Here is a 23,678-nt window from a genome sequence, read left to right as displayed (position 1 = left end):
CGTAGCTGAAGTCGAAGTACCTTAGTTCGAACTTACCTTGGTCCACACTCGGCAGGCAGGCTCCCCCGTCGACTCCGCGGTACTCCTCTCGCCGAGCTGGAGTACCGCAGTCGACGGCGAGCACTTCCGGGTTCGACTTATCGCGTCCAGACTAGACGCGATAAGTTGAACCCAGAAGTTCGATTGCCAGCCGCCGAACTAGCGGGTAAGTGTAGCCAAGGCCTAAGTCTCTCACTGAAAGGCAGGTTTTCCAGACCTTGACTCATTCAAATTCAAAGATCTCACAGCTCTGCATCAGGGAGGTTTATCCATCCTTTCTATCACTGTGAAGATGGAACAAAACTCCTAAGCTATAAGCAGACTGAAGACTCGTTGACAGATCTGTGCACCTTACTATTCTGAATAAATGTTTAAATGCTGACTTTGAAATGTGAACTGCTACGTAAGTGCCAATTCTCCATTTTCATCAAACCCAGACAGCATTTCACAGTCCAGCCAACGTAAGAGCATGGATGAGAAGGAGTTGACTGAGGCTCAATTCCGACAAGGGATAAGTGATGCTGGCTGGTTGCTCAAAACATCTAGATTCATAGATTTTAAGACCAGGAGGGACCATTACGATCACCTGGTGTGACTTCCTGCACAAAACAGGCCATAAGACTTCCCTCAGTAATTTCTGCATCAAGCCCACAACTTTTGCCATCCAAGACATTGGTCGATATTGATCTATCAAATCCAAGCTATCAGCTACTTCTTGGACCATTCAGCAACCACAAAAGCTCAGATCAATAAATGTTATCACTTTCAGACTCTACGTTTGAAAATGTACAGCAAAGACTGAAGCCCTGGACTCAGGAGTTTCCTTCCCCTGTTGGTCTGAATGAAGCTTAACTTGTCAACATTTAAAGAACAGTGAAAAGCCCATCTTTTCACTAATGATAAATTGTATTTATGGTTACAATTTGAAACTCTGAGCTAATAAAGGGAGCTGAACAGATGACTAGTTAATTTAGGTTACTTCCAACCCAACATGAATCTAAAACCTTTTGGACCAATTTTAAAAAAAGCATATTTAAATACCAGCATAATTGAATACCAACAATTTACCTGTCAATACTAGTTTAGTCCTAACTCAGCTGTACTTTTTAGAGCTCACTGAACACCAATCCACTTCTGCTGAATTCACAGTACAGCTAACAAAGGTCAAAATGGCAATTCAATTGTTCATGAGTAATGGGTTGACTGATTAAATCAGACAGAAATGTACCTATACAGCATGGATTAGACAGGTGACTTACCCTGTGACCCACTTTTTTCCACAGAATGTTTAATGCAAATCTTTTCTCCTTTTCTCATGTCTAAAACATACATATATTAACAGATATCTTCCTTCCTATCCCCTCCAGAAGATACAAAAAATGTTTTGTTTATTTTCTTGAAGAGATTTTCTAAACTTCCAAATGCTTCAGGTATTTTGTTCATTAAAAAAACCTCTTCAGAATGTATAAATTCAATGAACCAAGAACTTTGTTTCATTATTTACTGTCACAATGATTAAAATTTACTTGAAAAAGAATGTTTCAGTGATGCTTAGATGTTGTCAATAAAGGCCCAAATCTTGCAATGTGAGGTGCATGGACAAAGCCTCCTTAGAAGCAAGTTGACACAGTGGGTTATCCACATGTACCACATTACAGGATCAGGGCCTAGAACTAATGCTTTCAAATATAATTAAAATAAACACAACAAGACAATTAAGAGTTTGAAATTCCATGAAAACTGAAGCAATGCACATTTGAGAACTGTGGCTCATCATGGAGGGGAAAAAAAAAAAAAGAGTCCGATATTTCCTGTGCACCACAGAGAGGCATGATTTGGGCACAGCAGCCAAGCTATTGCTCAAACACACATACAAACCAGAAAGCCTTATTTATGTCTACTACCATAAGTAATTTTTAAATGGATAGAAATTACCACAGGGCTCACGTTTTCTTAGGAGCCAACAACTAATTATCAGAGGTTTTAGCATAATTGGTTTTTTTCTTTTGATAGTGTATTATTTATTATTTATACTGTGCCATAGGTGTTTCTGGCACTCTGCAGCCAAGTCTTTTCCCACAGGAGTTTACAACATAATTCAGCGACAACAAAGCAAGAAATTACAATGAACCAGGATACGTGGAAAAGGGGTTAGGAGAAGAATATGCAGAGGACAAGGGCTGCAACAGGGGCCCTTAGTTAGGGATGTATAACTACCCTCACTTTCTTACCTCCGCTTTTTTTAAAAAATATTACATTTCTAGCCCTTATGGTTGTAGGAATAACCAAAAATATGTGAACTGAGCATAAATTGATCCAGTGATGCCTTCCTGAATCTGCAGACAGCCTGTAACAAAGTTCTAAAATAGAGCTTCTCAGCTTCAGAGGTTGGGGTCACAACTGCTGGGGGTGTCACAAAGTGGTCTCAAGAGAAGCAATCACACTGCTCTTTCTTGTTGCTAAACAGAAAGGGGGTCCCATCCTGGGGAAGGTTGAGAACTACTGGGTTACAACAAAGGTAATGAGATTTATTCACAATGTTTATACTTTCTTTTTTAAAGAAATGAAACTAATAAAGTATGTTACTACTCTTTTCCACTTCACCTTCCCTCTCCCTCAAGAACAGAAACATAAGAATTGCCATACCAGAACAGACCAATGGTTCAGAAAGTCAGACAACCCACTGGACAGAATCCAATGCTTCACAGAAAGGGGCTTGTCCCACTTCCTCCACCTCTTAAAGTATACACAAAAAGGTTATGCAATAGGGGAAATTTATTTCTGAGCCTGCTTGTGCTTAGCATATGACCTGAAACCTAAGGATGGTGGGTTTACTAATTTTATCCCACCAATAACAGTCGCTATTCTTTTTAATAAAAATGGATCCATTTTTGAAAACTAATTATACTCATGTATATAACACTTCACAGACATTGTTTAATAATAAATTAAATATCTTAATACAATCCTATGGCAGACCGTTCCACAAGTAACTTTAAACAGCATACAAGCTCTTTTTAATATTTTTTTAATTTTCACTATAACACCTGACTGTATTGGGTTTGAATGATGGTTTTCCAAATGATAGCCTGTAGTGAGTTGGTGTGGCTCCCCTCCTGCCCAGGAGGGGGGAGTACCCTTACAGACACCCAAGCGGGCAGAGCCTCCATCACCTGTTCCCACCCCGCGGAAGTCAAGGGGCGGGACAGGAAGTATAAAAGCCGGCCGCCAGAGCTCAGTGAGGCCCCAGCCACCGCAGGGAGCAGACATGCGGCGGGAAGCTTGCGGCCGGGAGACCTCCGAGGCCATGGCCCTAACTGGCCGGAGCTGCCCCGAGCCCACTACGAGGAGGAACCACCGGAGCCCGTCCGCTCCCTTCATTGGGAGGAGCCGTTGGAACTCCCCCACACCAACCCCGAAGGCCAGATGCCACCAGGGCCCTTCCGCCCCTGCTGTTACCCGGAGGAGCCGCCTGAGTCCACACCGGACTTCCCCGAGGAGCTGCCGGACCTGCCACCAAGCCCCGGCCGGGAGGAAAGGGTCTGAGCTCCCTAAACTGATTGTTGTCTTGTTCCACCGGTAGTGAGTCGGTGTGGCTCCCCTCCTGCCCAGGAGGGTCGAGCCCCGGCACGAACCTTCTACATAGCCCCATATGAATAATATATATTCCCATTACTACAGCTGGACTAGAAGATTATATAATATTGATACAGACATAGTATTGTATCAGAACCTGGATAATGCTCCAAATGTAACACTATTCCATTAATATTTTGAAACTGCAAACTGCATACATACAGTTCCTTCTGTTGAAACATGTTGAGCTACCACAGTAAGAATTCTAGGGTATTGTGGAATATTTTCTTTAAAAAACACACTGTCCCAGCAGCAGCAAAACCTATTTACTTTAATATGTGAATAAATACAGTTTTCAAAAATTACCACGGTCAGACTGAAAGGACCATTTTGTTAAACAATGGGGATGGGCGGGGCGGAGGAAGAGGGGAGAAAAGTATTTTCCAAAATTATATTTCCTATGGTATAGTAGGAGAAATTCAAATCCACTTTTTATAGATTCAGTTTCCTGACATTTAAGAACCATGAAGTGCTATCATCTTACTCTGTTGTGTCACTTGGACCTGCAGATGGGAGAGACACAAGACATTTATCATTGTTCAATGGGTTTGGAGAACTAAGGATGCTTAATGTAACACAGTCAAGGTTGGCAGGCCCAAAGTTTGTCAGACATTTTATTTTAAAATCTGTTTGTGAAATCAATGCAGTCCTTGCAGGCTTTTCCTTAAAAAAAAAAAAAAAGACAAAAAAATGCATAAATGCTTTGTTTACGATAAAATAAATCATAACTATAATCATCCCAACAGCCCAGAAATTCAACAAATGAATGTGTACATAACAGTAAAAAAATATTTGGGGGCCAAATACAGCAACTCCTCCCTCTTCCCTTCCATCCACAAATTGTCCAAAAGGAATTTGGAGGTTAATCTTTCACCTCAATCCAGCTGTATGTTATGAAATGGCTGTATAACTTCTCCACTTCCAAAACTCAAGCTCATAGGCTATAACTGAGAAAGCCATTGAACTTCCCCAACAGCCATTTCTGGACTAGGAAAACAGGTGTTTTAAAACATATCAGCTGGTCATGATTAACCTTCGGCTCCCCCCAGGGGCTGACCATGACCCCAGATAACATATTTATAAAAGTGACATGCCCTGTCTAAACCAGGTGCAAAGTCCTGTTTAAAACTGTGTCAGCTAAAATGTGTTAGCTGGTTGTGATCAATCCAAGGGGGAGAACATGACTTATTTTTCTAGACTACACATGGCTTTATTGGAGGGTGTTTACATCCACATGGAGCTGCAATCACAGGCTGCATCCTTGCCCTGCTCTCTGAGGGCTTATCTACACTTATCGGAGGATCAACACTGCGGCAATCGATGCATCGGCCATCGATCGCTCTCCTGTCGACTCCTGTACTCCACCTAACCGAGAAGAGTAAAGGGAGTTGACAGGAGGGCGTCTCCCGTCGATGTCGCATAGTGTGGACCCCGCGCTAAGTAGATCTAAGCTACGTCGACTTGGGTTACACTATTCACGTAACACAAATTGCACAGCTTAGATTGACTTTTCCCTTTACTGCAGACATGGCCTGAATCTTCACTACCAGCCCTAATCATGTTTCAGCAGAGGCATCACAGAGCAAGCTCTGCAGTACAGAGGGATTTGCATAGCACACTGGCCTTTCCATGGACTACACCTGTTCCCACCACCCACGTAGTAGAACTGCAGCAGCTTGGCAGCATTTATGGCTTTCTGAGACTGCATGCATGGCAGCCTTTGACCTTCGGTAGGGAAACATTTCAGATGCAAAATTTTAAATAGCATTAATAAATTACACAATATTTAAAAAACAAAATTCTGGAAAACATTGTATGCCCTTTTAAAAATCCCCAAGCTAACACATAACCCTTCTTTAGGAAGCTATGTTTAAAAAGTTCTTCCCCACTCATTACCAAACTCCTTCATATGTGAAATACCCCTCTAGGGTCCTCCATTTACACAGTGTTCCCTTGTTTAATGCCATCACCATAGCAACATGCTTGAAAGCTCAGGCCCCACTTCTGCCTTCAGTCATGCTGGGGCAACTGCAGTGATTTCAGTAGGATTTCATTTGGTGTAATGAGAAGTAGACTGGGCCCTATGAATCCCTGACAGCTTTTATAAAAACACCACATTTAGAAAAGTTTTAATCAGCCAAGAATAAAAACAGAACTTTGGATGAATGGCAAAGGAGAAGGGCACAAAAGAAGAATGACAGAAGTCATACTGTTGTTACTGCTATTCTGGGTTTATTGCTCTAAGTATTGTTTGCATTTGTTTTTTAATCAAACTCATCTGTTGTCCCATTCAGAGAAAGTCTCTTATTTTGCTTAGTCAGTCATAATTTCCTTAGTCGGTTATATACTGGTTTTGCCAAGTACTTTAGAAAGGTGCTGTACTACCAAAGAAAGAATTCACTGCTGCAAGAGCCCTGCCAGCACAGATAGACTAAACCTTTTCAGCAGTTGATGGAAGTGCACCCACAGCAGCTCACCTTTCCCTGGCATGCCTATTTACTACTGGGGCAGCCTGACATAAAAGCGAGAACACCAGTGACCATCTCTGAATGTACAGCAACTGCTATACATAAATGTGATGGGGTGTCCATCCACCCCACACAAGGCCTGAAGAGGAAATTAGGTCATCTAACCTTAGGCTGCCACTGGAGGAAACCAAGGGAGTGCTAGGGCCTAATTGCAAATGAAGTCCAGCTGGGGGGAGGGGGAGCAGGATCTATAAAGAAAGGAAGTTGTCAGGCTGGGGGAGGAAGCCTGCACTCCCTAATACATGGAAGTAGGTGTAAAGGGAGCATGGGAAACAATCCAGAGAAGGGGCAGTGAGGACTGGAAGAGTAAAGCCCAGAACTGCTGGGTTGAGGTTCCCTGGTGTAGCAAGCAGGCTGGGGTTCCCTTAGCAGCCACTAGGGGAGTGGCACAGACCAGACAGTAGGGAATGGACTACCTTGGACAATTTGCCTCAGAGTGCTTCCAATACCCCAGAAGGGGGGAGAACTTCAATGTGACTTAGCTGGAGGGCGAAGGCATGAAGAGGACAGTACTGCCGCTTCTAGTGCATGAGAGGCCACCATGTACTGAGGGACAAAGGAACTGCAGGAAGGGGTATTAGATTAGGTGGCAGAGCTAATTCCCCAGATGAGCCACAGGACGCACCGCTGACCGGTGAGAAGCGCCATCCCATGCACAATAAAATATCGTAAAAGCAAAGGAGGTGAGGCTATGGGGGGGAAAGGAATGCAGATACACTTGCTTCACAAATTCTTAACGGAAGTTACTGTTTAGCTATTCAACAATTTACAGTGGTGAGCAAAAATTCAGAAACAAAGTCTGAAGTGGACAATATACTAGTAAGGCAGCATTTGGAGTAATAAATAAAAATCCGAATATTCCTCAGAAAATAAAAATATAGAGAACAGTATTAAGGAAGGGTGAGATATTCAAAGGGCACTTAGGAATTTCAAAATCTCACCCTAAAAATACACTTCAAGAGAAATGAAGGAACTGACACTGCTGAGCGTATGCATCGTATGCAGATAAAAAATATGATCCAACTTTAGCTACAGAAGTCATAAAAGGAGAAAAGTCAAACTATTATTTCCTGTTCTTCAGTCAGAGAGCAAGTTCATGTTCATTTCACAGCAAAGCACGACCATAGATTTCCATGTGCCTCAAGCAATGGATGATCAACTTTCATGGGGTAAAACATAACTGTTAAATTTGGTGCAGATGGTGTTGTGCATTTTTTGTGCTAAAATGCAAATATGTTGGTGAGTGCATTATAATGTTTTGGGAGGTTTTTTATCCTTAAGTATTTTCATGATAGCAGAAGTTCTTGGATGCAAAAAATCAATATTAAATACCCCTTCTTGAAAGCAAGGAGACACAGTAGAGCTTACAGGAAAGAAAAAAATGAAAAATGTTATGCATTAATATTTTCTCCTTGTGCGGTTCTTCTTTTACACACACACTCCTCCCTCAAGTAGTACTTGCTGATACTTGACATTGGTGTTTAATATTGGTGGATATATTTCTGTCTTTAGAAGTATGTACATACTGTGGGCATATTATTGAGACTACCGAATTTCATTGCTGGCAACCAATGTGCAATTTTTGCTAAGAAATTATGGGTTGCAGCAACATATGAATGTCACTACTTAATAAAGATTATCAGATAAAGAGAAAGTCACAGATCCTTTCTGGCTGAAGACAGTACTGTTCATTTCTATTGTTTATCTCCTTGCAAGACAGTTTACACAGTACATGTATGCTTGGCGCTTGTAGGGAGCTGGTGTGGTCCCCCTCCAAACCAGAGGGTGAGGAGCCACTTTCTCAACCTGAGTGGGCGGAGCCAGGCCAAGCATACTCCTCCCCCAGAAGGGGAAGGGTGGAACAGGAAGTACAAAAGGCGGGGCCCTTAGCCCAGTGAGGGGAGCACCAAGGAGGGAGACAGACATAGGCTGCTCCCTGTGGACCCTGCTACTGAACCAGGGGACGCCCTGGACCAGGGGACACCTGACCCAGAGGAGGGACTCAGGTTACCAGAACTGCCAGCTGCAGAGAACCCCGAGGAACTGGAGGAGCCGGGCAGCAACCTGAGCCCAAGTGAGTCCGACGCTGAGGGTGAGCTCGGGCTACCAGCGGCTGAATACCCCAATGAGTTGGAGGAACCAGAGGAACCCATTGGACAGATCAGGTACGAAGTAGCCCAGGGGAGGAACTGGACAGTGCGGTGAGTTAGTGTTTGGTCAGCGTGTTGCGGACAAATCTCCACTGACTCAGTGGCAGGACACCCCACCACTGTCAGGGTCCTGGGCTGGAATGCAGTGGAGTCGAGTGGGCCTGCGTTCCCCTACCCGTCACCCTGAGGCAGGATGGTAGAAGCCTGATAAAGTCTCTAGCTGGCGCTCCCCTGCCTGAGGGGGCACGCCACAGGCTCTGGCCAGCGCTCCTGTGTCACGCCAACTGTGACGTCCCACCTCCCTCTGCTATTTCCAGTGGACAGAGAGGTGTGACCAGGAGCTTTCGGCGAGGCAGTAGCTCCCCGCCGGACCAACTGAGACTGTGCTACAGCGCTGTACAGACAAAGTATGAAGTCAAGGTCATTGCTCTGAAGAGATTATGTAAATTTCAGCTGTATATTATAAAGGCTACCATCTTGCAACCCCTTATATTATATATATATATGCTTCTCTTTACTACCATGAATGGGCTCACAGATTTCAAGTTTAGGACAAACAGGAGTAGAACAGCAGCAATAAGGGTGCTTCAAACCACATCTTGCCACAAATATGACTGAGTTTCTTCTATTGTTTTTCTCCTCTTCAGCCAATTTATCTGACATTTGTTCAGGAGGGGCAAGAACTAGGGCTTACAGGTCTTTTGAAAGAAGTTTATTTTAAGGAGGGACCCAAAGGATGAAAGGTGGAGGGCATGGCAGTGCCTGGCACAGGATTCTGCACAGAAAAAAGGCTTGGGAGCAAGTATGAGGAAAGACACAATGGAACCAGTTAGTCATGTTAGCAATGGGGCTCATGAGAGGAGTAGTCCCAATAATGAGGTTTGTGATATTAATCAGTTCTACTGTATAAACAATAACTGCATTCTAACTGGCTCCTCAAATTAAATAGTGTACTCTGAACTCATGCTGCAGCCAAATGAATAATCTATGCAAGTCTCTGCTCCTGGACTGACTCAAAGATGAGCATGCTCTTTCTACACGTCTAACCTTGTCTCCCCTTTGGAACATTGGTTGAGGGCAAGGGGCCATAATATGTTTTTACTAAACTGAAATACTTTAGATATTCCTTCCCCTATTATGAGAGAAATTTCAAGATATAAATCTATTTTAAGTTCAATGTTTCAGTGTTTAGGGCACTTTTTGAACTGAATCATGAGAAGGCAGGAAGCAGTGTTGCTCACTTGCTGGAGTCTGGAGAGCTGGGACAAAGGGAGGGCACTAATAAGGAGAAAAAGAGATGAAGGCATGAATGATTATCTCCACAGCTGTTGCAGAGGTGTGACAGAAGGCATATTTGCAGACACAGGAGATAAAAGTACAAATCAAAGACAACACAAAGGATACACATTCTCCTGTTCTCTCTCTTCTCTCCTCTTTCCTTTAATCGCTGTCACTTATCCCTCTAGCTCCTCACTGTCCTTGGACTGCAAAGCTTGGCTCTTAACATTCTTCCCACGCCTACCACATTTATTCTGGATGACTGCAATTTCCACAAAGACATGTGACTTCAGGACCTCGCTTCCTCTCCCTAACTTCATTGTTTGACTGCTACCTCCAGACCAGTACTCATACTTACTGACTTGATCTTTGCCAAACAATGCTCTTTAATACTATTCACCACCATCCACTGATCACTCACTCTTATCATTCAACTCTCCCTTTAGTTACCTCTGATCTATTTCTGTGTAGCTGTCAGGCCCCTATGTCCTCATGGACCTCCATCCCCTCTTTATTCTATAGCCTCCATCATCTTCTGTGGGTTTCTCTCTCATTCCCCTCCCACTGCTATCTGCCAATGAATGCACTACACAGCTTCTAGTCACTCGCCTCCTACTCTGTTGAATGCTAGAGAAAAATCCAGCAGCCAAGTAAACTTCCTCTTCCATCAGCTCTGCAGTCTCCCTTCTCTCCACTGGACTCCAACAACTTCAGTTCCACTTCTCAACTTCAGTCCTCTCTCTCACCTACTTCTCCAATGACCAAGGTCCTATTAATATCTTCAAAGATTGAAAATCCACCAAGAGTTCCCATCCCTCATTCAATTGGCTCTCTTGTTTCAAGTCATGAGGGTTACTAATCACCACCTCCTGGTCAAGTTCAAGAGCCTTTTGTCTCTGCAAATCTTCCTCAATTTATATGCCAACTTCAAAGTAGTACACTCTTCTGCTCAAGCTTGTTCTATGCTTTCTTGCTTCTCTTCAAACCTTTCCAACTGCTTATTCCACATTTCCTTGGGAGGGTCTTCATCCTTCCCCATAGCTGTTCCCAGCCCTCTCTTCTTCATGTTTACACTCTCCCTCCCAAGAGGCTTCTTCATACGCATGATTTCAACTATCATCTCTACAGCAATAGCTCCCAAACCTATCCATCAATTCCCAACCTCCTATTTCTGCCAAGTACCCCTTTGATGCCAAGGACTGGGAATGGCTGAGCCATTACAAACATTGAATCTATCTCCCCTTGTAAGTATTCTCACACTTCTTATCAAACTGTCTGTACTGGGCTAGCTTGATTATCACTTCAAAAGTTTTTTTTCTCTTAATTAATTGGCCTCTCAGAGTTGGTAAGACAACTCCCACCTGTTTATGCTCTCTGTATGTGTGTATATATATCTCCTCAATATATGTTCCATTCTATATGCATCCGAAGAAGTGGGCTGTAGTCCACGAAAGCTTATGCTCTAATAAATTTGTTAGTCTCTAAGGTGCCACAAGTACTCCTGTTCTTCTTTTTATAGAGTCCCAGGTTATTCTTTGCTGTCTAGACATACCCAAAGGGAATTAACTCCCTCTTCTCCATGAAAAACAATTTTCTGCATTTTCTGCTCCGAGCACAGTTGCCAGAAGAGAGGCTGAGAGCAGCTCCACAGGGAATTGGGGTGGGGGGGGGAATTACTCCCAGATACTAGATACAGTTAGATAGGGCAGGTGGAAGAGGAAAAAAAGAGGGGATGGGTGTGATGGACTAGGGTGATGAGATCTAGCAGGGAGAAAAGAATTTGGATGTGAACTGAAGGGGAAAGAAAAAGGATACTGGGGAAAGACCATGGCAGGAGGAAAAGAAAATGGTAGGGAGTAGCATTGAAAGTGTTTCCCTTGCACAGAAATATTGGAATGAAATGCTTCCCTCCAAAAGAAAAGCCCTGTGGAAAAGAGGAAAAGCACTTTGTTGTAAAATGAAGGTTGGAGATATAATTAAAAAGTTAATGACCAATATTCTTATAAAGGATGTTAGAGACACATGACTAACTTGTTAACAGTGTTAATCAATAGTACACCAATGAACCAGTTCAAAATATGCAGATTATCTAAATAATTAATCTATTTGTTCACTCTTAGCCAGCTAGGCTTGAGCAGCATTCCTGAAACTGAATGAAACTAGATACCCAGTTTAGTAATTGCCATACAATATTTAGTTATGTCACTTTGATTAGATAACAATGGCACTCAGGGGCAAACAGAAAAATTAAGTTAAGCATTGAAGAGAAGACTTGTTTTCAGTAATTTGCAATATATATTTTAGTGTCTCTCTTTGAGAAATCCATATTGGACAAATCTTTCTTCCACCATGAAAACATTTTTATGAATTTCATAGCTTACTCCACATAGAAGATAGAGCAGATTAATTTTCATACATGAGAAGGGCATTCAAAAATGCACTACAGCAGTTCCACAGTCACAAAAAGGTAGTTTTTCAATTAAAAAATAGTCATATGATTAGATTATAATGGGGACTTTATGATTTTTAACTGAAAACAAGCATGCCTGACAATTGAACACAGTCATGGTCACACAGACTAAAAGTAAAGCTCTTTGTGAAAATTGCACATAATCATCAAAATTGTAAATCTGCTTCTTTCAGTGGAGGCTGACAATAGTGAAAGAATTTTTCTGGATTGTAGAGATTAACATTAGTTATTGGATTATCTGCCAAAATACTTGCAGCTCTCATGCTTCACTAAACTGGAATATCTGGTACACTCATTCACTACCCAATAATTATGCAAAAAACTCTGAAGCAATTAGTGTGCAAGAGGATAGCTTAAGGGTGGTGATAATTGGGGGGGGGGGGAATCATTTCCCATCATACTACAGCATGTTATACTTCACTTTATTTCATTAATAGTTCTGGAAAAACAGTTTACTAAACATTTTACCTTACATTACATCCAAAAAGTATAGAACAAGGGTTCTCAAACTGGGGGTTGGGACCCCTCAGGGGGTTGAGGTTATTACATGGGAGGATCATGAGCTCTCAGCATCCACCCCAAACCCTGCTTTTCCTCCAGCATTTATAATGGTGTTAAATATACAAAAAAAAATTCATTTATTGGGGGGGGGAGGGTGTCTCACTCAGAGGCTTGCTATGTGAAAGGGGTCACCAGTACAAAAGTTTGAGAACCACTGGTATAGAGTAAACGTGGGCATGTTCTCTTCTGCACCAGCTTCAATGCAAATGTGCCTTTTAAAGACCTTACCTTTGCTATCTCATCCCATTTACGAATATATATGGTACTATGACATAGGAAGCAGTCACGGAAACATTCATAAAACTAATTAAGGCCCCCAATTCTGCAATTTGCTGCACCATGGCAGATCCTTGAAGTCAACTGAAACCCACTGAAGTCACACCATCCCTGCAAAATTGAGCAAGTACTGTCATTCGCTGAAATACTCTTCTTTCAAAACACTGAAAAGATAACTTAAAATGAAGTTCTAGTTTGTAGTTACTGGTATTGTCCATTTAAAAAACCTGGATCAGAATGGCTTCTCTTAGAAATCTTAAGAGCAGAGAGATAAATCTGGTGCATGAAGAGTTAACCCTCCAAGAGATGTAGGTAGAAAGGAAGATGGGTGTAATCCCTCATTATCAAACTGCACTGAGATTTGGAGGATTAAGATGTTTGCTGATTATATTATGAGAATATACTTCATTAGTATTTAAAATTTTATCCCAGAGCCACAAAAGAAGTCTTTAATTCAGTTGCCTATTTTTAATTCACATTTACTAGCCTGCTCACCATATATTTTTCTATCCTATTTATCAAATGTCTGCACATACAAATCCATTGGTACCAGAAGACTTTGTTTAGCTTCTAGCTACAATAACTATATATAAAAAATGTGCTATCCTGCACCAGAAAAATACCTTCTCAAAATAACATATGAAATATTTTCATTTAAAGGTGAAGCGGTTCTTAAAAACAGGATGTGTTGAAATATTACACCTCTGAATTACTTTTGTATATAGAAACATCCTGATTACAGAATGGAATATCTCTTTTCAGTGTTTTCCAAGCAAAGCATTTCAACAAATGACAATCTGATCAAGTTAACAGGAAGAATTTCTCTTAACCGAAAACACTACTGTAATTGAGATATTGATTTTAAAACTAACGCAGCAGTTCTCCAACTGTGAGTCGAGACCCCAAAGTGGGTCATGACCCTGTTTTAATGGAGTTGCCAGGGCTGGCATTAGACTTGCTGGGGTCTGGGGCTGAAGCTGAAGCCTGAGTCCCACTACCAAGGGATGAAGCCGAAACCTGAGGGCTTCATCCCTGGGCAGCGGGACTAAAGCTTCAGCTTCAGCCCTGGGTGGTGAGGCTCAGGTTACAGCCACTCTTCTCCCCACCCCCCCATGGTTAAAGCCCTTGAGCCTCAGCTTTGGGCCCCTCCCCCAAATCCCCTTTCCTGGGATCCTGTAGTAATTTAGGTTGTCAGAAGGGGATCACAGTACGATAAAGTCTGAGAAACACTGGTACAGCATCCATCACATTTCATTGTTCGTGGGCTTGCCTCTGCATTTATTAAGTGTCATCCAGTGGCATATTATATATATAAATAAAATCAGCACCCAGTAACAGTGATGCTTCTACATCTCTTGGGATACTTCGGCTCCATCCTTTGCATCTTACGATTTGGCCCTTGAACAAACTAATGAACATTAAGGATCTGAATATCCAGTGATGGAAATGGAGCTTTTAAAGTCCTGTACATTATGCTACAGCTCCAGCATAATACACAATGAAGAATTCATTTAATCATTCAGTATAATTATTTCATGTAACTCAAACCCAACTGACAGCTTGCACAGTCCAAAACAACAAGAGCACTTGTACAAGGACTACATAAAGATATCTTAAGACAATTTAAGAAAAATGTATTGAACCACTGTGGAATCTTTTGAAGCAACAAAATAATCTCTTAGAACAGGAAAGCCCTAAAATCCAGTTTTACTGACAGATTTTTATCTCTGATAAAAGATTTGAGTCATTTGAATCAGTTGACATTTTAAAATCATTTATGCCCTAGTCCTGTAAACATTTCTGTACATGCTTAACTTTATGTACTGAATAGTCTCATTAAAGTCAATGTTCACAGTACATAAACTTCAAGATTTGCAGAAGTCTTTCCAGGATTGAGGCCTTTGCCATCCTAAAATATTAGAATGTTAGAGTCCAATCCTGCAAGCGTTACTGATGTAAATAGCACCATTGAAATCACAGAGGTTATTGTCCAGATTCCTAAGTGGCTCCCTCAAGGATTGAACTCACAACCTTGGGTTAGCAGGCCAATGCTCAAACCACTGAGCTATCCCTTAGCAGAAACCACTCATGAGTAAGGGTTTGCAGGATTAGATTCATGGTTTGTATGCAGATGTTTAAATCTTACTGAATTAGTAAATGATCTCAAATTTTGTGAGACAAACACTATTTCTTCTTTTATAATTTTCAACCATTCCTGGAAAACACTCAATTAGAGAGATTACTAACATTAACTAAGCTTATACACTTGTTCTATTGTAAATACTTCATTAATTTTTCATGCAGTACAGTGATGTTGCAATTTTCCATGAGTAGAAACTCTTGTCTTTTACTTCCAGATACTGTGACTGTAATTTATCCAGTCCAGAATATTCACAACACTGCCTGCATATGTCGTATGGAACGTAAGTCAAGATATTGCATACAGTACGGAAAATACACAGCTTCTCCTATTGTATAGAAACCCTGCTTAGAGTCATGATGTTTGAAATCTAAGCTGAACATGTATTCACTCCCTTCATAGATGTCTCAGGCCAGTCACGCATCTTAGGCAGGAGTTTTCAGCAAGGCACTCATTCACTCCAATGCAATAAGCCGGTTTCACACGCCGCTGCGGGGCCAATGACTAGGGTGGGGCGGAGAGAAGAGTGCCCCCGCTTCCACCCCCAGCCGGCCCCGGCTTTGACAGGCAGCGGCCTGCCCCCAGGCCTCGCGGGCGGTGGGTTCACGCGGCCCCGGACACCAGCAGCCACCTGCCCGCACTGCTCCAGGCCGGAAGGTACCAGTCCACCTGTGACCTCCCCCGTCATGCGCGGCACCGAGCCCCCTGCCCGGAGCAGCGCCCCCCGGCGCCCCCTCGCCCTTACCTGACAGCGACCCGCACCGAGCTCTCGTCCTGCCCCGCCGACATGGTGTGTGTGGGGGGGTTAAACACAGGCTCGTTCCGCCGCCTCTCCGAGCCGCGGGGCTGCCGCGCTCACCTCCGCGCTCCAGCCATTTTAGGTGAGTGGCTGCCTAGGTAGCACCGCGGCCGCGCCGGGAGGGTCCCGCGCCCTCCGCTCAGTGAGGCGCCCGAGCCCAGCGAGCGCTCCCTGGCTGGCGGAGAAGCGAGCGGCTCCCTCCCAGCCCGGCCTGGCTCCCGCCCCCACCGCACTGACAGCAGCGGCGCCGGCAGCTCCTCTCCCGGCCGCCTCAGGTTCTCCCCAGCCGCAATGCGTAACCAGGCCACTCCTCCCTCCCCGCCTGCGCTGCCAGGGCGGAGAGCGGCTCCCCGCCGGGCTCTGCCTGCTGCCGCTGGCGCTGCGGGGGGAGCACGCGCTGCTCTCCCCCTCTCACACGCACACAGGCTCGCCCCCACGGCTTGTCCAGGGGTGAGCGAGCTTCAGTCCCTGCTGAGCCTGTTCCCTTTTCCCGAGAACAGCCACCTCCGCTTATTTCTTCCCCCGCAGCAGGAGCCACACGGTGGGGCAGAACGAGCTGTTTTTTTTATTCCAGTGCCCTGCTTGTTCTGCATTGCCACTATATCATTATCATGAGCTGTGGCGTGCCAGGGAGCGCTGCAGAACTCCCCGGTTTGGTTTTGTCTGGCCAATTGGTTCAGAAGTTCCCCGCCTATGTGCCCCATCGCTCTTCTCACCGCTTTAATAAACTGTCTGGTTTTGACATTTGGAAATTTAGGGGGAGGACGCTCATTGTTGATGCAAACAGCAGCCCTGCTAGGAAACAGGCAGGTTTTTGCTTGAAACAATTCACATTTCTGAGCAGTATTTTCCATCAGAATAGGCCCCTTTTTGAATTTGTAATGATATGCTAAAAACCTTGCATATCAAGTTATTGTGCTTTTCATTATGAAAGATGTGCACACCCAAACCTCAATCTTACAATCAGATCCGTGCAGGAAAACTCCTTTCCCACACAGATCTGATTGCAGGACTGGGGCTCTAGCAACATCCATGACTCTTTACAGGAACAAATCCCCTGCCCTAAAGAAATTTCAGTCTACTAAAAGCAATACTGAATTATTTCTTTGGGGCTTAAACCTCATCACTTTTCCTTTGCTATTTTTTTCTCCATTTAATTCAGAAACAGTGTTGACATGAGAATATTGTTTTACTGCAAGTTGCTACATACAATATTATTGTATTATCTTTCCTTTACATTTATAAAATGTTCTATACTAAGATCACCTAGCATTTTACAAATATCAATGGCAAGCCCCTTAATATTCCTGTGAAGTATGTATTATGTACCCAAAGATGGAGAAGCTGACTAAGGTACAGAGAAGATAAGCCTAAAGCAGTGATTCTCAAACTTTTGTACTGGTGACCCCTTTCACATAGAAAGCCTCTCAGTGCGACCCCTTCTTATAAATTAAAAATACTTTTTATGTATTTAACACTATTATAAATGCTGGAGGCAAAGCGGGATTTGGGGTGGAGGCTGACAGCTCACGACCCCCCCATGTAAGAACCTTGTGACCCCCTGAGGGCTCTCGACCCCCAGTTTGAGAACTCCTGGCCTAAAGTCACCCAGGGAATATGCAGCAGAGACAGAAGTAGAACGTGAATCTCCCCAGGCCTGTCTGGGCGTTAGCCACAAACATTCCCTAGATCTGGTGCCTTAGGGAGAGGTGTCTCACTTCTAACCCTTCTTTTAATATATGTTTAAGAAAGTGAATATTTAGACTGAATAGCAGCAAAGGGTTCCTGAAAGTGGATTGCATTAGGCTGCAGAACAGTCTCTTGAGGGAGTGATGGAAGATATAATTTAGAGGTTTTAAGATTAGTTTGGACTAACCCCTAGAGAAGGAAAGAAAAATTAACATCTCTTTAAAATATAATTGTCACCCATCCACACTGTGTGTCAACATCTGGTACAACCATGTTAGCAGAGAATAGTTTCTATGTCAGTTTTCACATTTGTTTGAGAACAAAGCTTCTCTCAGACTAGTATGAATAAGAGAGAACGTCCGTGTGTTTTTTCTGCTGAGTCACAGGGTATGTTTTAGTGAAATGGATGTTTTCTTATAAGAATCAAGTAAGTTTATCCATTTAGCACCCCTAAGAATGCTAATACAACACACAGGTTAAAGCTAGACTTGATTTCACATATCTATGCAATATCAGGACTTGCATTATTAAAGCATATTTAATCTTGTAGGCCTCACTACTGCAAAGACTTTAAGCATGTGTATAATCCCACTGAAGTCACTGGCACCAATTCTCCACAGTCAGTGCTGTGCCGAAACCTAGTGGACAGTAGCAGCTGCAGGGGGCTGGCTACTGTTCACTCATACTCAGTCATTAAGATCTGGGTCCCACTCTAATTTCTGACAGTGGCATAAAATTTGAGATTATGGTGGTCAGGGACCAGACATACGGGAGCTCATCTCCACCCTGCCCTCTTCCATCCTCGGTGCACCCCCTACACACTCACCCCACCCTCAACACATCCTCTCCTCCTACGGACATGGTGAAGGTGAATTTAGCAGACTGAAGAATATGGTCCAATAGAAGTATTCATATGACTAAACACACATGCAAGTTTTTGCAGGACAGAGGCCATTGTGCCAAAAAAACACTGCTCACAATGGGGCTAAATAGGAAGTCAAATTTCAGTGTCAAAAGAATAAAGCTTTCTTCTCATTTTGGCTTTTTTAAGTTCAACACTACGTACATGTTCTCCATCCTGAATGACTTAAGCTACTGAAATCAGTGGAGTTCTGTTTGACTCTTGATGTTCTCTTCAAAAGGAATTGCCCAATGTTAGAGCATTTGAAAGAAAATTATGGATCCCATGAGTATTCCACACTTTTCTGCAAAATTTAAGCTTCTAATTAAAAACAAATCTTAATTTTTTTAGTATGTTTTTCCATTCCTTCTCAAAGTAAACAAATCCACTGCTATTCTGTTAATGCATCTGTCTCTGGGTAAATGATCATTGTAACTATCTCTCATCCCATTTTCTTCAATGAGGAGCAACCTCTGCTCCCAATTATCTTATTCACGTAATTGAGAGATTAACCTTAATAAATGGGTAGGAAATCACTCCCTTTGTTTTAATAGATATGTAAGAAAGTACTTTGTACTGTCAACAATTCTGTTTATCTTTAAAAATAAGTTAGTAACTCAGAGCTATATTCACAAGAGTGACTTAGGCACCTACCTGCCACTTTAGTCACTTATGTACAACATTTATGCATCATGGGCATCCATAAAACCACTACTCGGCTGCTGCCTGAACTTGTGGGTGCCTAAAATCCCCAGGCACCTAAGTTTTCACCAGTAAAGTCTACAAGGAGCAGCTGTGCTTTCCCTGCATCTATTACACTCAGGAGTGAGATCGGCTAAAATCACCATCACCTGTGGAAAGCAGTGCCAGCATTCAGTTCCATTGCCCTATACAGCTATAATCATTCCAGTGAGCTAGCCCCCGCCCCCTCATTTCTCCAAACCCATCCTCCCCCAAGGGCCATACTCACCATGGCTAGTGCTGTATGGAAGTGAGTGAGTTCAGTAACTTAAGTTTCAGTTTCCATTCTGAATACACTGACAATGTGTGTTGTATCTGCAGCTGCTGCTATTGTGGACTTCAGCGTCTCCCCCTCCAAACCCGAACTAGATAAGGAGGAGAAAGAAGAGGACTCGGGATGACGTGTTCCAGGAGATCCTGCAAGCCAGTGCTGCATCAGAGAACAAGACCAGGACCTGGAGGATGACTCTTGCAGATAGCATGGAGAAGGATAGAGTAAAGAGGAAAAAGACACAGGAAAAGGAGAGAGACGTGCAGCAGAAGATTCTTGCACTTCTCAGACAGAAACAGAGATTCTGCAGACTCTGGTAGACCTGCAGGTTCAACAATCTCATGCTCACCTCCCTCTGCAGCCCATAAAGAACTCAAATATCTGGACCTTGTTATACCCTCTCCCCAACATTCTATGTGGCATCAAGGGTTGGTGCACTACCCTTACCACGCCACCTGGGTTGGGGGAGAGGACACTAAAGACAATCAATCACAGCTTCACATATGCTGACCTGTGAAAGCGTGTATGTGTACCTGAAAATGGCATGTTCTTTCCCATTTACTAGTTCTGTTCCCTTAATTTATTAAGTTTTGAATGTTTTTTTTCTCCCCATTGCCTAATTCCTGTTACAGAATGAAATGCTATTTTTTGCTGCAAAATTCATCTTTATTAGTACACAGCATATACTGTTAGTGCTGAGCAGGATTGAAACCCACCAGTTTCCTGTTACTTCACTTTGTCACAGAACCCATAACATCATTCAGAGACAATATTAATAGGTGCATGACAATTTTATATCCCTAAATATATTGCACAGCAATCACTGCAAGACTCATACCAGGCTGCAAAAGAACAAGGCCAGGTAGGCCATTGGGATATTTTTCTTACTGAGATCCTATCTTGTAAGTAAACAAACAACCAAAGGCATATTCAACTCTCATTGTGCACCTGCTAAGCCTGTAGCTGAAGCAATCATTGGTGCTATCAAGGTGGCTGGTGTACCATGAGTCAGGGAAGCAAGGAGTAGGCTAGGCCTCTCAGGATCACTATTGGCATTTCAGCATTCCCAATGGTAATACACTGGTTGGGAAAGATAGACCCTGCATGCCGCTTTCTTTAAAAACAAAGATGCACACATCATGCATCTTCCTTGAGCAGCCCACACTGATATAGGGAAAGCATCCCTGGTGATCCACCAGCACTTGCATTACCATAGAAAAGTAGCCCTTTCTGTTGACGTACTCCATGGCAAGGTGGCATGAATATTCCTATGTTAGCACCAGACCATCTGTCACTCCACTGCAGTTTGGGAACCCCATTGCTGTAATACCATCCACTATGTCCAGCATATTGCCCAGAGTCACAGGCCTGGGTAGCAGAGGAGTTTCTAGTCAGTTCCAGGCCAGGGTTGATACTGAAGAGCTAAATCAGGAGGTGGAGTCCAAAACAAGCCACAGTCAAGCCAGGAGTTCAAGACCGTAGACCAGGAATGGTCATGGCAGCTACAGAAGATCTTCATTGTTGCTTGGACACTTCCTGGAATTCACCTTGGGTTTAACGTCCCATGGTCTGTATCCACAGTGGGTCATAAGGAGTGAAGCATAGGTTGATTACAGCTGCTGCTGGGTCGTAGCCTGTAGCTGTTAACTGCCCACTATCTCTACAGGCATAGGTTTTAGCCCTTTGTGGCCTTACATTTACTCCCTTACCCCCACAGGACCCAGGTTTCTCAGGATGGGCCTCATGGAAGGCTGCCACAAGGTTGGGCATATGGATGTGAGATCATAGAATATCAGAGTTGGAAGGGACCTCAAGAGGTCATCTAGTCCAACCCCCTGCTCAAAGCAGGACCAATTCCCAGCTAAATCATCCCAGCCAGGGCTTTGTCAAGCCGGGCCTTAAAAACCTCCAAGGAAGGAGACTCCACCACCTCCCTAAGTAACGCATTCCAGTGTTTCACCACCCTCTTAGTGAAATAGTTTTTCCTGATATCCAACCTGGACCTCCCCCACTGCAACTTGAGACCATTGCTCCTTGTTCTGTCGTCTGCCACCACTGAGAACAGCCGAGCTCCATCCTCTTTGGAACCCCCCTTCAGGTAGTTGAAGGCTGCTATCAAATCCCCCCTCATTCTTCTCTTCTGGAGACTAAACAATCCCAGTTCCCTCAGCCTCTCCTCATAAGTCATGTGCTCCAGACCCCTAATAATTAAATGCAGGCTCCCAGGACCGCTCTTCTAGGCCATAGCCCTCTCAGTCTATGAGGTACCAGAGGGAGCCATGTTGAATTTTTTTTTTAGTCCAGTATCTCATTAACCTCATACTCATGTCCTTGGACCCGCACTGGAGGGGGTAGTTGTTGAGGCCGATGAGGGAAGGGGTTGTCAATGTAGGGTTTTAAGCAGGGATATATGAAACACTGGATGTACTCTGAGGGACCTGTAATATTGGAGCTTTATGGTCACTGGGTTAATTACCATGGTCTGACATATTGATCCAATTTAGGACACGGCCAGTTGGCAAGGAGGTTTTGGGCTTTAAACCACACTTTGTCCGATGATGAATGCTGGGCCTCCCTGGCACTGACAGTCAGCATACCATTTGTAGATCCTCCTTGTCCTTGTCCAGAGAGGCTAAGAGTTCCTCTTGCACCTCGTGGATCTGTTGCACCCAGTCAGCAGCTGTAGCATTGGTACAGTTGACAGGTATGGGTGGGTGGAGACGGGTAGAAACCAGAGTTTGCCTAGATAGGGTCAGCCCTGCTGGTGGAGACATATAAGCAAACTCCACATGGAGTAGGAGACTTGACCAATTATCCTTGTGGAAGTTTGTGAAGCAGCGCAAGTATTGTTCTAACATTCGATTTGCTTGTTCTGACTGATCATCAGTCTGTGGGTGGTAAGCAGTTGATGTGGAAGTGCAGACCCCAAGCAACTGTAAGGTTTCACACCAAAACCGTAATACAAACTGTGAACCCTGATCAGTTGTGACTCACTCTGGGAGTCCATGGAGATGGATAACATGAGTCACCAAGAGCTGGGCCATCTCTTCTGCAGAGGGCAGGTACATAATGGGGACAAAGTGGGCCATATTTTGTCAGTTGATGGACCACGGTGAGGACTACAGTGTGCCTGTGAGACACAGGGAGCTCAACTATTAAGTTAAGAGTAATGGATGCCCAGGGTCTTTGAGGACAGTAGAGTGCCAAGGAGTTTCAAGTGTGGCATCTTGGTGGGAGCACATGTCTTACAGCAGGCCTGCACAACATGCGGCTCGGGGGCCGCATGTGGCCCGCGTGGGCTCACTGTGCGGCCCGCGGGGGGTGAGTAGGCAAGCGGCGGCTGAGTAGGCGAGCGGGCAGTGGTGGGGGGTGAGTAGGCGAGCCGGAGGGGTGGGGGCTGAGGAGGTGAGCGGGCGGGCAGGGGCGGGGGGGCAGGCAAGCTGGCAGCGGGGCGGGGGCTGAGGAGGCGAGCAGGCAGGCAGTGGTGGGGGTGCAGGTGAGCCGGCGGTGGGGAAGGGGGGCTGAGGAGGCAAGCGGTGACTTGATGGCTGACCTGGTCTACTGATCTGGTCTGGCTCCCATCCCCTCTCCAAGGGTTGCAGCTGTCTGTAGGTGCTGCCTTCCATGCCTTCCTCATTCACACCTCATTCATTCAACAGGGCAATTGATTACAAAGTGGGGGGAAGATCTTATTCTACTTCTAGCAAAAAGACATTTTTCTTTTACCTTAATTATACTACCTTAGGAGCCCACTATATCATATTACAAAGGTTCAATACCGGTGTTTCTTAAATTAATGGAGATATCCTATCTCCTAGGACTGGAAGGGACCTTGAAAGGTCAGTGAGTCCAGCCCCCTGTCTTCACTAGCAGGACCAAGGACTGATTTTTGCCCCAGATCCCTAAGTGGCCCCCTCAAGGATTGAACTCACAACCCTGGGTTTAGTAGGCCAATGCTCAAACCACTGAGCTATCCCTCCCCCCCCTTCTGGGGAAGGAGGGTTTGTTTCTGCAGGGTGGGCAGCACTGGGCGGGCTTGTTGTGTTTCGGGGGGGCTGGGTGGTGTGTGTGGGGGTTTCGACGGGGCCAGGGGGGTTCGGCCCTCAGCTGTTTTCTTTGGAGTAATATGGCCCTCGCCGCTTTACGAGTTGTGCAGGCCTGTCTTACAGGAATCAATATATGAGTGGATGGTAGTGCAC

At 44.2% G+C, this 23,678-nt stretch overlaps 1 protein-coding gene and 1 long non-coding RNA gene across 15 annotated transcripts in view; one reads left to right on the top strand and one right to left on the bottom strand.

Annotated features, from left to right (window-relative positions):
* The window catches only part of KIF21A (kinesin family member 21A), a 162,335-nt gene extending 145,869 nt beyond the window's left edge, over positions 1 to 16,466 (bottom strand). For 8 of the 14 annotated variants that reach the window (XM_005286831.5, XM_005286833.5, XM_005286835.5 and 5 more), the window contains exon 1: positions 15,824 to 16,338. In XM_005286831.5, the coding sequence (XP_005286888.2) occupies positions 15,824 to 15,867 (44 nt within the window). In that variant the 5' untranslated portion in view covers positions 15,868 to 16,338. Of the gene's footprint in view, positions 1 to 15,823 lie in introns of all 14 variants that reach the window. The other 6 variants (XM_008178885.4, XM_008178908.4, XM_065554315.1 and 3 more) reach the window with 1 other exon arrangement.
* LOC122173542 (uncharacterized) lies at positions 15,602 to 20,036 on the top strand. Its single transcript, XR_010589731.1, has 2 exons — positions 15,602 to 15,735; positions 19,530 to 20,036. It is a non-coding gene; the product is annotated as an uncharacterized LOC122173542 (long non-coding RNA).
* Positions 20,037 to 23,678: the final 3,642 nt, after the last annotated feature.

Source organism: Chrysemys picta, chromosome 1 (assembly GCF_011386835.1).
Source record: "Chrysemys picta bellii isolate R12L10 chromosome 1, ASM1138683v2, whole genome shotgun sequence".
Taxonomy (NCBI): Eukaryota; Metazoa; Chordata; order Testudines; family Emydidae; genus Chrysemys; species Chrysemys picta.
This window is presented reverse-complemented; position numbering and strand designations above follow the sequence as displayed.